We start from the raw sequence: 15,999 nt of genomic DNA, 5'->3' as shown, positions 1-15,999 counted from the left end.
TGAAGGCAGGGATTGTGCCCTGCATGTGCTTTTGATTTCCTACTATGCTCTGCATGTAGTAGGTGCTTGATTTATTTAAAAGTACTATAGCTCTTTGTACTACATTATTTCTGTATTTTTTAGGCTATTCACCTATGTTGTTGTTATGTGCCATCCAGTCAGTCCCAACTCAAAACGACCCCTCCTTGGGTTTCTGAGGCAGTATCACTACGGAAACAGATTGCCTCATCTTCCTCCCGAGGAGTGGCTGGTGGGTTTGAACCACCAACCTTCTGGTTAGCAGTCAAGTGCCTTAGGCACTATGCTACCAAGTTTGCATATAATAAATTGTACTTGGTAACTTTAGATTTTATTTAAAAATTAAGAGCCTGGTCATCAATAAAGATTGTGAGTTGTATGACCACACAGAAAGACCATCTTCCTTAGCTGGTTCAGGGAACATATCTGTATTTTTTTTTCAGCCGTTAGGGCTAGGTGGTGTAGTTTGGTCACAGGGCTATACTCAAGTGATTTATGAAGAAGCAGACTCACGCCAACAAGATACTAGGCCCATACTGATAGTGATATCATTTGCCTAATAGTAATGTAATTTTATTAATGGGAATATTACCTGATCTGACTTCTTTTGTATATTCTTGAAAAAATTACTCTGGGACATGATTTGGAATAGAATATATATATGGAATAATTGAAACAGTATAGGAATTGACATCAAATGACCTGATTTGAGTCTTATTGGGTGTAACCTTGGATAAGTTAATTATTTTGTTTTGCATTTCATTTTTCTCATTAATGTCTAAAGGACAAAATAGCACAGCACTTGCTCTGCCTACCTCCCAGAGATGTTGTATCCTTTCTGGGCATTAATTTTCTCATTTATAAAAGGAGGGAACCTCTTCTCATTTTAAAATTTTAGATTTTGATTCTTTTGTTTAAAACAGCGGATGAGAGTTTCTGGGAATTTTTTTCTGTTTGCATTGCTCATTGTGAAACATCTTTTCCCTTTTAAACAGACAGTTGCAGCGGTGCAGAATGGCTGACCTCAGTCTTGCAGATGCATTAACGGAACCATCTCCAGAAATCGAGGAAGAGATAAAGCGGGACTTTATCGCCAGTTTGGAGGCAGAGGCCTTTGATGATGTTGTGGGAGAAACTGTTGGAAAAACAGACTATATTCCACTCCTAGATGTTGATGAAAAAACTGGGAACTCAGAGTCAAATAAGAAACCATGCTCAGATACTAGCCAGGTTGAAGGTGAGTATTTTAAGTATATTGGATATATATATATATAGTACCGGTCTTGCTCTGTTCAGAAAGTAGATTAGGTGTTATCCTTTGGTTCATAATCTTGGAAATATTCAGGTAACTGAGACTGAGTTTTTTTTTTTTTTTTTTAATATAGTAATGTTCTCTTAGAGACCAAGCAGATATACTCATCACCCTTTAGTTACGTGTGTTTATGAAGCTATAATTTATAACCCTAACGTTTATCCTGTGATGTTTCAACTACAGGATGACCTGCTTACCTCCCTAAATTAAACTATCTGCTGTGCCTTTTCTTTGAAAGTAACTTTGTAAAGTTATAATAAAATCTGTGCTTACATCATGACTTAATTTAGACTGGAATCAGATGCTACTTACTGTCTATGTGTTAAACCAAGTCAGGATTAAAACATTTTTTATGAATTGTGGGATCAGATAGAACAATATTTGGGTGGGCATTTTTGCATCTGTGTTCATGAGGGATATTGGTCTATAGCTTTTTCTGTTTTTTTTTTTCCTTGTGATATCTTTGGTTTCAAAATTGAGGTCATACTGAACTTATAAAATGGGTTGGGAGTTGTTCTTTCCTTTTATTTTCTAGAACAGTTTGCATAGAATTGACACTATTTCTTCCTTAAATGTTTGATAGAATTTGTCAATGAAGCCATCTAGGCCTGGAGTTTACTGTTAGGTTTTTAACTAGTAATTCAGATTAAGAGATAATAATACTATTTAGGTTATCTATTTCTTCTCACATAAGCTTTGGTAGTTTGTGTCTTCAAGGAATTGGCCCATTCTTCTAAATTATTGAATTAATGGAGATAAAATTATATATATTTTATATATTTCCCCATTTATATATGTTTTATATATTTCTCCATTCTTTTACTTTTAACTTATATCTAGGTTTCAATTTAAAGTGGATTTCTTATAGCAACGATACAGATGCTTTTTATCCTATCTGAAGATCTCTTTTAATTGATATATTTAGACTACTTATATTTAATGTTATTATTGATATACCAAAACAAACCCACTGCCACAAGTCAACTCTGACTCATAGTGACCCTACTGGACAAAGTAGAACTGCCTCATAGGGTTTCTAAGGCTGTAAATGGTTACAGAAGCACACTGCAGCATCTTTCTTCTGCAGAGCGGCTTGTGGGTCTGAACTACTGGTTTTTGGCTAGCAGCCAAATGCTTAACCACTGTACCACCAGAGCTCCTAATTACTGATAATGGTTTGATTTAAATCTTGTTAGTTGCTTTCTATTTTCTCCATCTCTTCTTTATTATGTTTTTTTCCTATTTATTTTTTAACTAATTGACTTTTTTTATCTCCAATACTGTCTTACTATATACATTTTTTCTTAAAATTGTTTTATAGTTAACTTAGGGTTTACAGTATACATCTTTAATTTATCCCATTTTGCCTTCCAGTGATATTGTACTGTTTCATATGTAGTGTAAAATCCGTGTAGAATGGCATACTCCCAGTTCCTCTTACATCTTATGTGTTACTGTCATCATACACGTAATTTTACATATATAATTAGTCTGTAATACACTATTATTTTTGCTTTATACTCGATGGCACATAACAACAACAACAATAATAAATTATCTTTGTGATTAAAAAAATAAGGGAAAAAATGTCTTTTATATTTGTTCTAATTTTTACCATTTCCAAACCCCCAAAAAACCCACTGCCATCAAATTGATTCTGACTCATAGCAGCCCTTTAGTACAGAGTAGAACTACCCCATAGGGTTCCAAGACTGTAAAATTTTATAGAAGCAGACTGCTTCATCTTTCTCTTGCAGAGTGGCTGGTGAGTTTGAACCACTGACCTTTTGATTAGCAGCCGAATACTTAAACCACTAAGCCCAGAGCTCCTTTACCATTTCCAGTATTCTACATTTCTTTTTATATATCCCCATTTCTATCTGGTACCATATTCCTTCTGCCTGAAGAACCTCCTTTAAAACATTTTTTATAGCACAGACCTGCTGGCAATGTATTATTGAGCTTGTTTGTCTTTATTTCACTTCAGTTTTGAAAGATATTTTCTCTAGGTCTAGAATTCTGGGTTAATGCTTTTTTTGTTGTAGTGCTTTGGCTGCCATTCCATTTGCCTCTTAGTTGCATAGTTTCTGAAAAGAAGACTGTTGTACCTTTTAGCTACCCGCCCACCCCTGGCCTCCTTCAAGATTTTATCTGTATCCTTGGTTTTTAGCATTTTTAAGATATTGTAGCTTTGAGGTTGATTGTTCTGCTTAGGGTTCTCTGAGCTGCTTTATCTGTGCTTTGTTGTTGTTGTTGTTGTTGTTGTTAGGTGCCCTCGAGTTGTTTCCAACTCATAGTGACCCCATGCACAGCAGAAGGAAACCTTGCCCGATCCCACGCCAGCTCCATGATCTCTGCTATACTTGAGCCCATCATTGCAGCCACCGTGTCATTCCATCTCGTTGAAGGCCTCCCCTTCTTTTGTCGATCCTCTGTGCTTTGGTGTGATTTATTAAGTTTGGAAAATTTTTGGCCATTGTTTTTACAAATATTTCTTCTGCCCTGTTCTTTCGCTCTCCTTCTAAGATTCCAATTACATTTTTATTAAATTGCCGTATATTGCCCCACACCTCCTGGATACCCCTTGTTCTCCTCTCCTCTTTTTTTCGTTGTATGATTTTGGGTAATTTTCATTGATCTGTCTTCAAGTTCGCTGATACTTTTCTTGACTGTGTCATGAGCCCTCAGTGATGTTCTTGATCTTTTTTTTAAAAAACTAACTTTTTATTGTTATTTGGGTGAAAAATTCCAGAGCAAATTGGTTTTCCATTTCACATTTCATACACATTTTGTTTCATGACATTGATTGCAGTCCCCACAATGTAATAACACTCTTCCCATTTCTTCCCTATGTTTCCCATTTCCATCTATCCTTCATTCCTATCCCTTTTGCTTTCTGAACTTTATCCCTGAGCAAATGCTGTCCTTGTGAGCTGTATGGTTGATTGTTCTAAAGGCTGCATACTTCCGTGGTGTTATTCTTCACCTCATGGACCTGTCTATTGTTTGGCTGAAAGTTGAGCCATGAGGTTGAGCTCAGTTCCAGGCTTGATGGTTGACTAAAGGCCATAGTCCTGGGGTTCTACCAGTCTTGATCAGACCAGTAAGCCTTTAAGATAAAGTGTTCTTTATTTTTATTGTCTTTTTCTCCCCCTAATATGTAGTGTTTCTTTTTGACTTTTTGTAGTTTCTATCTCTTTGATAAGAGATGATTTCCACCTTTTCCATTGTAGACTTTAACATATTAGTAATAGTTTAGAACATCTGGATCATCTCTCAGTCTGATTATTTTGTCTCTTGACCTTTTTCCCCCTGATTTTTTTTTTCTTTGTGTGTGTGTGTGTCTTAATTTTTTATTGAAAGAGACTGAGGTAAAACATATTTATGCCTGGAAATGGGCATGTGTTAGGCTGGGTTACCTAGTACTACTCTTAATAGAAATATAAATGGGATGGCTTGAACAAACAGGAGTTTATTCTCTGTTTGGAGGCTTTTTAGTATGAATTCAAAGTGCCATGCTCTAGGGGCTGGATGAAAGCCCCTCAACCTTGGGCTTCGGCTCTGCCTCCTGCTCCCGGCCCACTGAAGCTGGAGTCTTTTCTGCACTCAGACAGCTGCTGAGACTGACAAGCCCAAGGTTGACAAGTAAAAAGGCACAGTCCCGATGTTACCAAACCCCACAGTAGGCCATTAATTCAAGTCCATCGAAAGTCCCAAGTGTCGGCAGAGCATTGCGGGCTGCTGAACAATGACACGTTTATGTGCAGGGTTCAAGTGTGCCATAAACTAGAGACCATTCCCCAAGGCTTCTCCTTATATACAGGAAGCAGACACATCCCAAAGCCAGCTACTCAGCTGCTCACAGTAGATTCCATCATGGAGTTGATTACCAGTCTGATCATGGGGCTGCCCAGCCACTCAACGAAGCCCAGCCAAGTTGACACACAAACTTAACTACCACAGAGCATATCTCTTCTTGTTAGTCAGCTTAGGCAGGAGTTGATCTAGATTTGAGTTTTGTTGTTACTATGGCAGCCACTCCTCGGAAGGAAGGTTGGGCAATCCTACTTCCGTAGTGATACTGCCTCGGAAACCCAAGGAGGGGTCGCTATGAGTCAGGGCTGACTCGATGGCAAACAACAACATGGTTGCCTTTAGTGCTTTAAGCTCCTTTATCTTTTCTTTGTGCTTAGGTGACTGAAGTGATAGAATGTTTTCTTCAGTGCTCCACCCTCAGCTTTTGTCCTTTTGTGTGCACCTGTACCTCAAAGGGACCTTTTTCTGTGCTTTTGCTACCCTCTCCCAAACCTCATCAGAGGACACATGGTCTTCTGGGTATCATGGTCCTTGCTAGCTTGGTGGTAGGCGTGGGGTTATTTTTGATCCTGGTTTAAGATCATTTTTTTTGGTATGTGTTTCATGGTTAAGTTTTTCTTAGTGATCCTGTCTCTCTCACAGTGATGTTGTTGTTGTTGTTATGTGCCGTCGAGTCAGACCCAACTCATAGCGACCCCTTCTTGGGTTTCCAAGGCAGTATCACTACGGAAGTAGTTGCCCCATCTTCCTTCCGAGGAGTGGCTGATGGGTTTGAACCACCAGCCTTCTAGTTAGCAGTCAAGTGCCTTAGGCACTATGCCACCAGAGCTCTTCTCACAGTGATAGGAGACTTCTTATGGTAGTGGTGTAAGATCTTGGGTCTAGGAATTTTTTCTGTTTCTCTCTCAGGAGTAGAAGGTTTTTTTCCTGTTATTCTTTCCCCACTGCATTGGTTCCTCACCTGTGCTCTGGGGCTGACAGAAGGTGCCCTTCCCTCAGTGGCTTAAGGCTTTTATTTCCATGGCTTGGACATAGGGCTTTGCACTTTTCCCTCCAGATCTATCACCAGGTCTGTACCATCAAGTGACACCTTCTTTGGTCTTCCAGCCTGCCTCTAGTCTTTCTTGTGAGTATCTGATGGACATCCATGAGCATAAACTTGCAACTGAGTATGAACTCTCTGTGTGTGCATTCCAAAGGCCCTATCCTATAGTTTACGATTAAAGCAGTTGCTATTGAATCATTTCCAACTCATGGTGACCTCATGTATGTCAGAGTAGAATTTTGATCCTTAGGGGTTTCAGTGGCTGATTTTTTTAGAACTAGATTGCTAGCCTTTTTTCTGCAGTATTTCTGGGGGATTGAACTGCCAGCCTTTTCGTTAGCAGCTGAGCATGTTAGCTGTTTGCATCACCCAGGGACTCGAGCCTTCATGTTGTTGTTGTTAGGGGCCATTGAGTTGGCTCTAACTCACAGCGACTGTGTACAGCAGAATGAAATGCTACCTGGTCCTGTGCCATTATCACAATCCTTGCTGTGCTTGGACCGATTATTGCAGCTACTGTGTCAATCCATCTTGTTGAGGACTTTCCCTTTTTTTGTTGACACGACTTTACCAAGCATGATATCCTTGTCCAGGGACTGGCCCTTTCTGACAACATGACCAAGGTGGGTGAGACAGATTCTGGCCATTCTTTCTTCTTAGGGAATATTTTGTCTGTACTTCTTCCAAGACAGATTTGTTCATTCTTCTGGTAATCCATGGTATTTTCAGTATTCTTGGCCAGCATCACAATTCAAAGGCATCAACTCTTCCTCTTCTTTAGTCTTCTTAATTCATTGTGCAGCTTTCACACATGTGTATGAGGCTATTGAAAATATCCTGGCTTGGGTCAGGTGCACCTTAGTCTTCAAAGTCACATTTTTGCTCCTTAACACTTTAAAGAGCTCTTTTGCTGCACTTTTGGCCAGTGCAATATGACATCAGGTTTGACTGCTGCTTCCATTGGTGTTGATTATGGATCCAAGTAAAATAAAATCTGACAGTTTCAATCTTTTCTCCATTTATCATGATGTTGCTTATTAGTCCAGTTGTGAGGATTTGGTTTTCTTTATATTGAGTTATAATCCGTACTGAAGACTGTAGTCTTTGATCTTCATTAGTGAGGACTTCAAGTCATCTTCAGTTTCAGCATTTAAGCTTATGTCATCTGCATATTGCAGGTTGTTAATGAGTCTTCCTCCAATCCTGATACCATGTTCTTCTTTATATAGTCCAGCTTCTCAGATTATTTGCTCATCATACAGATTGAATAAATATGATGCAAGGATACAACCCTGACACACACCCTTCCTGATTTTAAACCATTCAGGATCCCCTTGTTCTGTTTGACCACTCATCTGTCAGTTTGCTGTACTGTGGTGGCTTGTGTCTTGCTGTTAGGCTGGAAGCTATGCCATTGGTATTTCAAATACCAGCAGGGTCACTCATGGTGGACACGTTTCAGCAGAGCTTCCAAACTAAGACAGACTTGGAAGAAGGACGAGGCCGTCCACTTCTGAAAAAATTGGTCACTGAGAAAAGCTTTCAGCTGGCCTTTAGCAAATCATTAAAATATTTAGTTGAATTCTTCTCACTCAAAAATAAGGAAACTTAGGAAGAAAGAAAATGGTAAGGAGTAAATATTATACCTTTAGTCATGACTCAAATCCTCTTCTTAAAACATGAACTCTCCCCTCACCAGTCATAAATGGAGCTTGCTTTTCATTTTCTGGTTTTCTTTAGCTGTATATAGCTTCTGCCACCTAGAGGGGTGTGGACAATTAGGTGGCAGACATAGGCCTCCTTGAGCTTCATCTTGGGTGACTTGATCTGAGAGGAGGAATTTATTTTTTTTAATTATCTTTCTTATAAAAAATTACCAAATCTTTCCTGCTAATATTTTCCAGTATGTATACAGTCTGTAATTAAAAGTTCAGTAACTCAGGAATGCTACTCCATTAATTGATAATAGAGTTATACCAGAAAGGGAGGTATAAGGATGAGAGGGAGACCTATTTTTACTGTATATATTTTTGGAGCAATTGAATATTATATATTTGCATTTATTTTCCTATTCAACAAGAGTAATGTTTATAATGACATTATAATTAAATTATAAGTTGCTGATGTTTATCCATATCAGCTCGTTGTCCAGCTTTCACATATATATGAGGCTATTGAAAATATCATGGCGTGGGTCAGGTGTACCTTAGTCTTCAAAGTCACATTTTTGTTCCTTAACACTTTAAAGAGCTCTTTTGCAACACTTTTGGCCAAAGGTTGTTTGTAGAAGGCATGGTTGAGGATAAAAGGGAGGAGAACTGGTTGGTTGAAAACTTGGAAGGTATAAGTAAGAGAACTTCCTCATTTGATCTTATAGAAATCTGGTACAATAGAGTGAGTTCTGTATGAATGGGGATGTCTCTGCTGTGAGTCTGATATTAGATGATCAGACTGATGTTTTCACTGAAATGCAAGTTTCATGTTTGTGTGATGGAAAAAGGCCCTAGACTCTATTATTTTTATGTTTTATTGTATATCCAGCTTTAAATTTGATTTTGTTCTTGCATGAGATTCATTTAGCTTTCACTAGTGCTCTTGATGTGATTTTATAGCAGGTTCACTTAGGCCACCCAGTGAGTACTTACCAACCAGTTTCCTGCATCTATATATAAAAGCATGAGTGGATTATACATAATAGAGCTCTCTGGCCAGTGGTCATTTTCTTTCTTTTATTCTTTTGCCCACCCTAACCACCCTCAATTTAAAAATGAAGGGCAGGAAAGCAGGGCTGCCTTACAGCACTTTCTGCAAAGTAGGGAAGGCTGCCTTTTCCTTCAGGTGAAGGAAGCCCCATGCCAGGGTACATAGCTTGGCAAATAGAGTGTGGAATAGATTTTAGGAGGGGGTGCTCTTGTGTAAGACACAGGCTGCACAGAAGTATCCGTGGTGGCCCTGCAAGGAAAGAGTTCCTATGAAGGTAGTCATGCAGTAACTCATCAAAAGAAAACACAAAAGTGTGAAGTATTGTACCATGTTAAAAATCTTTAAGAGCTGAAAAGTGCTGTATAGCGCTGGTTTGTACACTGTTCTGTGCAGCCCCTAGGGGTTCACAGAGGTCCGATGGAGCTGATGAATAGTAGTAGAAGGATTGACAGGGAGAGAGTCCATGCCTGTGGCAAATTACAGCCTCTTATACTCCTTAATTGGGAGTTCTGGTAGCATATTGCCTAAGGCATGTGACTGCTAACCAGAAGGCTGGCGGTTCAAACCCACCAGCCACTCCTCAGAAGAAAGATTGGGCAATCTATTCCATAGTGATACTGCCTAGGAAACCCAAGGAGGAGTTGCTATGAGTCAGATCCAACTCGATGGCAATGAGTTTGGTTTTTTGGTTTATATTCCTTAATTAACAGCCTAGATAGCATGCCTTTTACATATTTTTGTTACTGATTTCTATGTAAGATGCTGTTTGAAGAAAAGATACCATTGCTTAAAAAAGAAAAGAAAGTTTGAAAACTTTTGCTGACCTATTCATGTTGCAGGTGCCTTTCGGGATCAAGAAGCCTATAGATGATAGTTACTCACTGAGGTTATGATGACTACTTGGTCATTAAAGCCTATTGATTTGTTGCAGATATAGAGGGCTGCAAAGTCCGGCACTATGGCTAGTCTTGCATGGGTTCACAGTCACCTGCTAGATTCTGGGGAAATAGCCTTATAAAATAGAGTAGGATAATGCTTTGTTCACTTTAGTTTTATTGTAAATCCTGAAAAATTATCCTGATAAAGGGAATAAAATAATTTAATACAAAAATTACATAAGAATATGTTCTCATAAGGTATTTACTATTCAGTTTGATCTTTCTGAATCTTTTATTTACAACCATATGCAAATTTATAACTTTTTTACTGAAACAATGCCATAATGTAAATGGTGTGCCATTTATTCTTTTCAGTTAATAATGTATATCAGAGAGCTGTCTGTTTAAATAAACACAGCTGTATCATTTTTGCTTTGTGTAGTATTCCTTAGTGAGTAACTTTTACTTTTGATAAGTGACCAGGCTTTTAATTTGCATTTCTCTACTAGTAAGGCTGAACGTCTTTTCATGTTTTTATTGACCCATTACATTTCTTCTATGAACTGCCTGCTTTTTCCCTTTGTCCATTTTTCTATTGGGTTGTTTGTCTTTACTTATTAATGTATATTATAGATTTATAAGAGTTACTAAACCAAAAACCAAACTCACTGCCATTGAGTTAATTCCGATTCATAGTGACCCCCATTGGGTTTTCAAGGCTGTAAATCTTTATGGAAGCAAACTGCCACATCTTTCTTTTATGGAGTGGCTGGGGGATTCAACCACCAACCTTTTTTTTTTTAAGTGTCCCAATAAAATTTTATTTATGAACACTGAAAGTCACTTCATATAACTTTCACATATTAAAAAAATATTATTCTTTTGACTTGTTTTTATAACCATCTAAAAATGTAAAAACATTTTCATCACAGATCATATAAAAACAGGTGATTTGTCAGATTTGGTCCATCGATTGAGTAAGATAGTGTCCCTCCAAATCCAAACTCAGCCCCAAGATTTAGTTCTTCCTGGAAGAATTCCCAAAAATAACATGATCTAGGCCCTCCTTTGGCCTCCCCTCTCTGATGTAAAGCAAGGACTGTAACACTTATATGATGGTTGGTCACTGTCTTCTTTTTTCTTTATTTTTTCATTCATACCTTGTCTTGCTAAAACTAAAAACATAGTTGCCACTGAGTTGATTCCAGTTCCTTGTGAGACAGAGAGACAGAGTAGAACTGCCCCTTAGGGTTTCCAAGGAAGGCTATAATCTTTACAGAGCAGACAGCCACCCTCTCCCACAGAGTGGCTGGTGGGTTCAAACCCTTGCCCTGTTGGTTAACAGCCAAGCACTTAACCACTGCAGCTCCTGCAGCGTAGGTGGGTACTCCATCCAAAATATCTGTATACTTGCAGCATTGTGGTTGAGAGCAGTGGCTATAGAGTCAGACTTAGTTTGAATCCAAGCTTCACGATTTTATCTGCTCAACAACCCTGGTAACTTACTCTCTCTCTGTTAGATTCTATAATCTGTTTGTTAAAGGGAGATAAAAATTGCACCTACCTCACAGGCTTGGTGTGAGGTTTAAGTACAATTTTCTGTTATAAGCTTAGCTCGGTGCCTGCTACATAAATGTTCAGTGATGCTAGCTATTATTAATATACTGAGCACAGAGCTAAAAACACCATGAATTATGTGCATTCCTTATTAAAGCGAATCAGAATTGAGCAGAGAACATCACAATTGCCTTCACTGGACTCGACTCCTCTTGTGATAATGGACCCGTTCAGGGAAACAATTTACTTCTTAGATATCCAATTAAGTATTTTGGCCAAACCACAAACTTTTTGATTAGCAGCCAAATGCCTTAACCACTATACCATTAGAGCTCCTTATAGGAGTTATTTTATACTTGATATTAATTATTTTAAATATAAGTTACAGTCTGTGACTTGCCTTTTTATATGATGTATTTTGTGATGTCTTTTGTTAACTGAAATTTTAAAATCTTATTTAGTCCTGGAGCATCTAAATTATGTACCAAGATGCTCTAAGTCATTATGGCAAACTCAAGGGGTGCTGGGGAATATCTTACATTTTATATGGAAATGCTTGATATCTGTTGGACGCTGTGAACCACTGGTTTACTATTCACATTTTTTGACATTAGATGACATTACATTCCTTTTGATGATTTCATATCTTTGGGAAGTGGGCTTTTGCACATTTGCTTTAATAAAAAGCTAGTGCTACATGAACATCAATATGGAGCAGGACTATCAAACTGATCCCAAAGTTTGAGAGGTTGTGTAGTGCTCACCAGATACACACAGACTATTAGTAAGCACTTGCAGTTATTTAAGAATTAAGTAAAAATATTTTTTTTCAAACTGCTACTGAATGGGAGCACATAAATACCTATTAGACTCTCAACAATTTAGTAAATGAGATTGTGTGTGTGTATACATATACATATACGCATACACACACACACCACATATGTATACACATACATATATATTTTCTTCTTTTTTTTTTTTTTTGGCCTGGGGTGCCATGAAAAATCCAGAGAGACACTAAAGGCATTATAAAATGGGAAAGTTTGATCAAATCTGTCCATTTTATCCATTATGGCTACCAAGTTTTAATCTTGCTTAAGAAAACTTTTTCTATTCTTCAGACATAAATATCTCTCATTTTTTAAATTAGTTTTTACCTTTGTTATTTTTAATTCGTGGAATTTATTCTCCCAGGTTGTTGTGTTGTTGTTATGTGCCGTCGAGTTGGACCGGACTCATAGCGACCCCTCCTTGGGTTTCTGAGGCAGTATCGCTACGGAAGTAGATTGCCCCATCTTCCTTCTGAGGAGTAGCTGATGGGTTTGAACCGCCAGCCTTCTGGTTAGCAGTCAAGTGCCTTAGGCACTATATTCTCCCAGGAGGTATAAGAAAGCTAACATTTTTCCTCAAATGCATAGCAAATTGCCCAACATGATTTATTTTGTAGGCTGTCCTTTTATTACTGATTCAGAATTTCACCTTTATTGTAAATTAACTTCTGGAGGCCAGTTTTAAACATAAGCTTATTTTGTATTTTGCATTTTGCCTGTGTGCACCTGATACTATCATTGAGTAGTTCCATAAAGAGAACTCATGACTTTTTTTTTCTTAAATAAAGAATGCAGTTTCAAAAGTAGGTATCATCGCTCTACAGGTAAATACGTGGGTAGACAGGCTGAATGATCAGGTATGTCTAGGCAAAAGGGAATATACCCATGACCGTGGTGGCAGACAGTAGCATACATATTTGTCTGTGCTGTAAGAATGTGCATATAAGTAGAACTAACAGGGAGCAATGTTATGATAACTTCTTAGCCACAGTCAATCACCCTGATGGAGTGAGTTGGACCTTTGGCCTTGGGACCGTGGTTGTGGGGAGCATCAAGCTCAACTGGCATAACATAACTACACAAAAAACATTATTCTACACCCTACTTTGCTGAGTAACGACTGGGGTCTTAAATCCTTGCAAGAGGCCATCTAGATCCAGCAATGGGTCTCTCCTCATCCAGAGCAAAGAGCAATGAAGGAAACCAAAGAAACATGGGAACAATTAGTCCAAGGGACTAAAGGACCGTGTAAACCTCAGTCTGTATGACCGTGAAACCAGAAGATTGTTCTGAACTACCACTGTCAGCCACCCGAAGGAGGTGCAGGAGATCCTGGATAGAAGGGAGAACAGTGTAGAACAAAACTCAAAATCATGAAAAAGACCACCTTACTTGTCTGGTGGAACCTGGTGAAACCCCTGAGACTGTGGCCCCTAGTTAATCTTTAGGTCTAGAATTGAACTCACTCCTGTGGCTTCCAGCCAGCGGACAGGCATATAGGGAGAAAATTTACATCAAGTAGGTAACACTCCTTAGAACAATTAATCATGGGAGAACAGAAGGTCAGTATTTGTACAGGGAGATAGTTCAGGGGGCAGGAATGCATAGGAAAGAAGGACACAGGGAAGAGATAACAACAGGGAGGAAGTAGAAAGAGAGCTGTTACATTGTGGAGATTGCAGTCAATATCATGAAACAAAATATGTATGCCAAATGAATTTACTCTGTAAGCTTTCACACAAATCATAATAAAAATTTTTTAAAAATGGAGGTATCATCACTTCATTTTTCCTAAAACACACTACTATACTTTATTATTATTATTTATTTTGAAAATTTTTATCTTGTAAAACGTCACATAGATATAGAAAACCACATAAAGGAAATATATAACTTAAGAATAAAATAAACACCCTTGTAGTAAATATGAGTTTGATCAAGAAATAAAACTTTACCAACCCTTTCCTAAGGAGCTCTGGTAGCATAGTACCTAAGGCATTTGACTGCTAACCACTTCTGGGTTGGTGGTTCAAATCCACCAGCCACTCTGCAGAAGAAAGACTAGGTAATCTAATTCCATAAAGATTTACTGCCTCACACAGTGGTCCTACAAGTTTATTTGAATGATATGAATTCCCAGGTATATAGTAGAGCTGACAAGGAGCAGGGTTGTAGTCACTTCTTGGTCATAGCCAGCTACCCAGAGGGACCGGAGTAGTTGAACCTGTAGGCTCGGGACCATAGTCACAGGGGACATCAATCTCAACTGGCATAACACACTACACAAAACATTGTTCCACTTCCTACTTTGGCAAGTAGCAACTGGGATCTTAAAAAGCTTGCAAGCAGCCATCTAGATGCAACGATGGGTCTCTCCTCGTCCAGAGCAAAGAAGAATGAAGAAAACCAAAATTCATGGAAACAATTAGTCCTAGTGACTGGTACACCATGCAGTCTACAGCCTATATGACTATGAGACCAGAAGAACTGGATGGTGCCTGGCTACCTCTGTCAATCACTCGGAGGGGTTGTCTTAGATTGGGTTCTCTAGAGAAACAAAAACCAGCAAAGCTTGTATATATATAAAGAGAGAGAGAAATTTATCTTAGGAAAATGGCTCACAAACGTATAGAAGCTGGCAAATCCAAAGTCCCTGGAGCAAATGTCAGGCTGGAAGCTTTTCCTAGCTCCTGCAACCGCAGGGGCCAAGAAGCTCAAAGTTGGCAGGCAGTGCACTGGCTGTTGACTCCAACAAATGACGAATCCAAGATCTCCAGGCCGAACGGTGGACTGCTTACTCACGGACAGTTGTAGGCAGCACAACAGAATCCTGATCCAAAGAAGAATGTCTCCCTAGGATATCCCAGAAGCAGGCCACACCCCTAGGGAAACTCCCCTTGAACAGATTGGCCACTCAGAACACAGTCATCCAATCCCATCATGGGAACAACCACACAGAACTGGGGTCCAGCCAGGTTGACACATAGCTCCAACTATCACAGGGGTATATGTAGGAGATCTTGGATAGAGATCTTGGATAGACAAGGAGAACAATGTGGAACAAAACTTAAAATCACTTGGAGGAAAATAAAGGGGGGGGGGACCAGGTTTGCCGGTCCGATAGAGCCTGGTGGAACCACTGAGACTATGGCCCCTAGCTGCCCTTCTGGTCTGGAATTGAACCCACACCTTTGGCTTCCAGCCAAACAAAAGACAGGCATATGAGTTGAACATGTACCTGAGGTAGATACACTCCTTGGAGAGAACAATCATGGGAGAAAGAAAGGCTGTTTATGCACAGGGAGACATCTTAGGGGGCCAGTAGTGCATGGAGGGATGGACACAGGGAAGAGGTAACTATAGGGAGGAAGTGGGAGGGGAGCTGTTGCATTGTGCTAAATTGTAGTTAATGTTACAAGACAAAGTATATGTGAACTGTTGTATAGAAAGTGAAGTGGATCTGTAAATTTTCACCCAAATCACAATTTAAAAAAAAAAAAATTACTGCCTCAGAAACCCAAAGGGGGTCACTGTGAGTCGGAATTGACTCCATGGCATTGAACATGGTTTTGGTTTTAACCCTTTCCAAGTTATAGTGTCCTCCTACCATAAAAGTAACCATTCTTCTCTCTTTTGTGGTAATCATTTTCTTGTTTGTTTTTTTAATAGTTGTTTTTCTGATTTCTTTTTTATTGTGGTGAAAACATACACACTGAAATATTCTCTAATACCACTTACACATTTACAACTTGACACTTGTTGTTGTTAAGTGCTGTCGAGTCGTTTGCGACTCATAGCGATCCCATGCACAGCAGAACGAAACACTGCCCGATCCCG

At 38.9% G+C, this 15,999-nt stretch overlaps 1 protein-coding gene across 1 annotated transcript in view; it reads left to right on the top strand.

Moving 5' to 3' along the window:
- The first annotated feature begins 1,020 nt into the window (after positions 1-1,020).
- MAP4 (microtubule associated protein 4) overlaps positions 1,021-15,999 on the top strand; it is a 206,039-nt gene continuing 191,060 nt past the window's right edge. The window contains exon 1 of the mRNA XM_042782424.1: positions 1,021-1,255. Within this exon, the coding sequence (XP_042638358.1) occupies positions 1,033-1,255 (223 nt within the window). The 5' untranslated portion in view covers positions 1,021-1,032. The remainder of the gene's footprint in view (positions 1,256-15,999) is intronic.

The sequence above is a fragment of the Orycteropus afer genome, unplaced genomic scaffold (genome assembly GCF_000298275.1).
Source record: "Orycteropus afer afer isolate SDZICR_OR568_19922 unplaced genomic scaffold, OryAfe1.0 scaffold00311, whole genome shotgun sequence".
Lineage (NCBI taxonomy): Eukaryota > Metazoa > Chordata > Mammalia > Tubulidentata > Orycteropodidae > Orycteropus > Orycteropus afer.
This window is presented reverse-complemented; position numbering and strand designations above follow the sequence as displayed.